The 4391-nt window shown below is 37.3% G+C and overlaps 1 protein-coding gene across 1 annotated transcript; it reads left to right on the top strand.

Annotated features, from left to right (window-relative positions):
• Window positions 1–535: 535 nt before the first annotated feature.
• On the top strand, window positions 536–748 carry BT62DRAFT_914873 (uncharacterized protein; the record flags this gene model as incomplete). The annotated part of the gene is made up of 1 exon (XM_043183914.1): window positions 536–748. A coding segment is annotated over one exon (213 nt), but the record flags the coding sequence as incomplete, so codon positions are not given.
• Window positions 749–4391: the final 3643 nt, after the last annotated feature.

The raw sequence follows: 4391 nt of genomic DNA, 5'->3' as shown, positions 1-4391 counted from the left end.
GAGTGAGTATGAGAATGTACTCAAAGATATGATGCCAGTCAGCAGCAGCTGACTTGGATCATGATCTGGACTTATTTAGTATTTCATAGAAAGATCTCAAAGTAATACAAAATGTATTTAAGTAGAATGTCTCTCTCTTGAGAGGCTAAATTCTAATCCTCTGTACATTACTCTGCTCTCTACTTACAACAGGTTATGGGCCCCAGCCATAATCAAACTTATGTTGCTACTCACTTCACACTCTTTTATACTTTACATACACATGTAGAACTGCATAGATAGCCAGTCTATGTATAAAATTGACTCCCTTAAGGGTTCAGAAAATTACCCAACATAGAAAATCAAAATAATTGATATCCTAACCAATTTAGAACTAATTGATTATGCAGACAGAAGCACTCTGGCCCTGGCAGACACAACACTGGTGGCAGATTGGAAGAAGAGTGATAGGAAGGCTCTTTCAACAATAAGATTGTAGGTTTCAGATGGTCCACTGATATATATTGCTGGTTCAAAGACTTTGGCAGAAGCCTGAAAAGCTCTGAAAGATATGTATGAGTCCAGAAGACCTATGGGAATTGTCCTTGTCAGAAGGAAATTCTTCAGAGCTCAGTGTGAAGAAGGAGGAAATATAGAGGAGCACATTAGGACTATGAGATCCTATCAGGAGGAGCTGGCATCTCTTAAGCAGAAAGTTAAGGAGGAGGACTTCTCTATTACACTGCTTACATCACTCTCAGAATCATAGAATTCATTCATCTCATCAGTGGATACTGCTGACTTGAAAGATTCTTACAAGTTGATTTCTCAAATTCTTCAGAAAGACTTCTGATTAAAAGAAAAGACTTCTGATCAGACCACAATATTTGCAGCACATGGCAAGAATCCAATCTGAAAGTTACATGTTATAGATATGGGAAAACTGGTCACATCAGAACAAATTGTCTAAATAGAAAGAAGAATTCTGGAAAGTTATGGAAAGGAAAGAGAAGAGGCCAGACTCAGACACATGTTGCTAAATCAGAAGAAGACTATGTATTTTATGCAACAGACATTGCACTTATCTCACTCTCAGGAGTATCATGGCTAAGAGACTCTGGCATTATCAGATATATAGTCAAAAATAGATTATATTTTTCTGACTATATTGAGACCCCAGAATATGAAGTTATTGGTGTAGGCAAATTCAAAGGCTTAAGAAGAGGAACTGTCAAGATTAAAATGGTTGAAGGAGAAAAGATCACTCCAGTCACACTAAAAGAGTGTATCCACTGTCCTGATACACCATTCAATCTTATGTTGATAGAATGCATTACAGATGCTGGATTTGAACTAAAATTCAAAGAGTCCAGAATGGATATTATCTCACCACATGGTAAGACAATTGGCTATAGAGATAAAATATCAAAGCTGTACAGCTTTGACATTATTGTTTCAGAAATAACCCAGGCCCATACTATGAAATCAGTCTGATCATGATAAAAGTGGCATAAAACATTAGGCTACTTAAATATGGAATCAGTAAAGAGACTATTTAGAAAGAACATAGTCAAGGGGATGGATGTAGATGAGTCAGCCAAGCATCATACCAAGCCATTTCTACAGGAAGCTGAAAGGAACTATACTGAAATAGGGGAAATGATATTTTTGGATCTATGAGGGCTGGCCCAAACTCAGGGTATCCATGGTAAAAGATATTATATAAGCTTCACAGATGGAAAATTCTAGAGAATAATGCTGTATTTTTTGAAGTCAAAGCAAGACAAGAAAATCTAAAAAAAGATCCAGCAGTATCAAAAATATATCAAAGTCCACAAAGAGAAGGATTTGAAGTTTATGAGAATTGACAATGGAAAGAAATATATCAATAAAGAGATAAAGGAATATCTCTAGGACAATGGCATACAGTTGAAATTGACTGCAGCATACTTTTTATCTCAAAATAGAGTTGCTAAGAGAATAAATCAGACTCTTGTGGAGCATACACATGCTATGCTAGAAGAACATCACTTACTGAAGTTTCTATGGCCCAAGGCAGTGGCACATGCCACATACCTGAAGAACTGACCACCAATCAGGGCCATCAAAAATGATCTGACCCTAGAAGAAGTGTTTCAGAGCGTGAAACCAGATATTTTAGCACTTCAGAAATTTGGAGTAAAGTGCTGGATGTTGCAGCAAGACAACAAGAAGTCAAAACTGAACTCAAAGTCAAGGAAATTTATTTTTACAGATCTTACAGATGAATTCAGAGCCTGAAGATATTATAACTCTCAAATCAGGCAGATTCAGACCTCAAGAAATGTCATATTCTCTGAAAGCAATACTACAGAGTCTATAGACACTGACTATATAGTCCTCCACTCTTCATTGTTCAAGAGGGAGTCAGAGAGCAAAGTTGAGCAGACTCTGGATGGAAATGATGGCATTTTGAATGATTCTATGAGTGCCAGAAATGCTGAATCAAAAGGAGAAACAGCTTCTGATGTGTCATCAATCAAATTAAAGTTCCCAATATAGCATGAAAAAGTGATTGAGTCACATGACAAATCAGCCTGAATTGCATCAAAGACTCAACCAAGTTATCAGACACTTTATAATCCAAGTGCATAAGCTGTGAAAACATCAGAACAACAGCATACCTCAGAAGAATCATCTTTGAAAGCTATAAATATTGCAATAGACTATGCATGCATTGGAGAAACTGCAGACAACCCCAGTGATGAGCCATTAAGCCTTGAAGAAGCTAAGACAAGATCAGACTGGCATTATTGGAAGAAAGCAATAGATGGAGAATACAATCTATTGACTTCCCTAGGCACATGGCAGCTGGAAGAATTATTCAAAGACAGATCACTTGTGAATTGCAAGTGGACTTACAGATTGAAAAGGAATAGTGATAGGAAAATCACCAGACACAAGATCAGACTTGTTGCAAAAGGATTTTCACAGATACTCAGCATTGATTTCTTTGAGACATATGCACCCATTGTCAAACTGGACACATTTTGCCTATCTATGGTAATTGCTGCTTAAAGAAACCTAATCATTTATGGAATGGATGTTGTTGAAGCTTACTTAAATGGTAAACTCAATGAATCCATCTATATGGCACAGCTTCCTGAATATTCAGATGGAAGTGGAAAAGTGGCACATCTCAAATGAACATTGTATGGACTCAAGCAATCTGGCTGAGTTTAGAACAATAAATTAAATGCTATATTTTTGGGATTTGAATACACCAGATTGATCAGTGATCAATGTGTATACATCAGACAAATGAGTTCTAGTTTCATAATTGTAGCTGTACATGTCAATGACATGACATTACTTGCCTCAGATGATGAAACCATGTCTAAAATGAAAAAAGAGCTTAAGAAGAAGCTAAATATCACAGACATGGAGAAGATTCAATATATGAAAATAGACAGAAATTGGGATAAGAGCACTATCACTCTATCCCAAAAGGCATATATTCTCAAAATACTTGAGCAAATAGGCATGAATGACTGCAAACCAGTCAAAATGCCTATGGACCCAAATGTATGGCTAGAGAAAATTCCAACAGAAGATCCACAAGGTGTTGTCAACACACAGCCACCAGACAATATTACCATACTGGTGTCAGATCACTAATGTATGTGGCCAATGGATCTCAGCCTGACATTGCACATGCCATCACTGAATTAAGCAAATATATGCAGAATCCAGCTGCTAAGCATGTCACAGCCTTGAAGTGAGTTTTCTGCTATCTGAAGGAGACTCTAGACTTCAGAATCACATATAGAGGGACTATGAATGAGCTGATACCTTATTCAGACTCAGACTGGGGAGAAGACAGAGCAGATAGAAGATCAACATCTGGTTATATCTGTATCTATACAGGGGGGGCTGTTACTTGGAGCTCAAAGAAACAGCCCACCATAGCCTTATCCACTATAGAAGCAGAATATATGGCCCTTGCACACACAACCCAGGAAGTAATTTGGCTACAAGTACTCTTAACTGAATTAGGATTGCCACCTTATGAAGCAACAACTATTTTTGTTGACAATCAATCAGCAATCAAATTTGCTGAGAACCTCATGTTCCATGCACAATTGAAGCATATAGACATATGGCACTACTTTATTTGTGAGTGCATAGCTTCAAATGAAGTCAAAATTCAGCACTGTGCATCAGAGAAGAACTTAGCAGATATATTCACTAAAGGTCTACCAAGACCATCACATGAATATCTATCTGCAGGTATTCTAGAAACTCAGAATTGAGGGGGAGTGTTGGGATAGCAATCCTGAGTGAGTATGAGAATGTACTCAAAGATATGATGCCAGTCAGCAGCAGCTGACTTGGATCATGATCTGGACTTATTTAGTATTTCATAGAAAGAT

The sequence above is a fragment of the Guyanagaster necrorhizus genome (genome assembly GCF_019112545.1).
Source record: "Guyanagaster necrorhizus MCA 3950 unplaced genomic scaffold BT62scaffold_131, whole genome shotgun sequence".
Classification (NCBI taxonomy): Eukaryota; Fungi; Basidiomycota; class Agaricomycetes; order Agaricales; family Physalacriaceae; genus Guyanagaster; species Guyanagaster necrorhizus.
The sequence above is the reverse complement of the archived record's forward strand: the minus strand, read 5'-3'. Positions and strand labels throughout refer to the sequence as shown.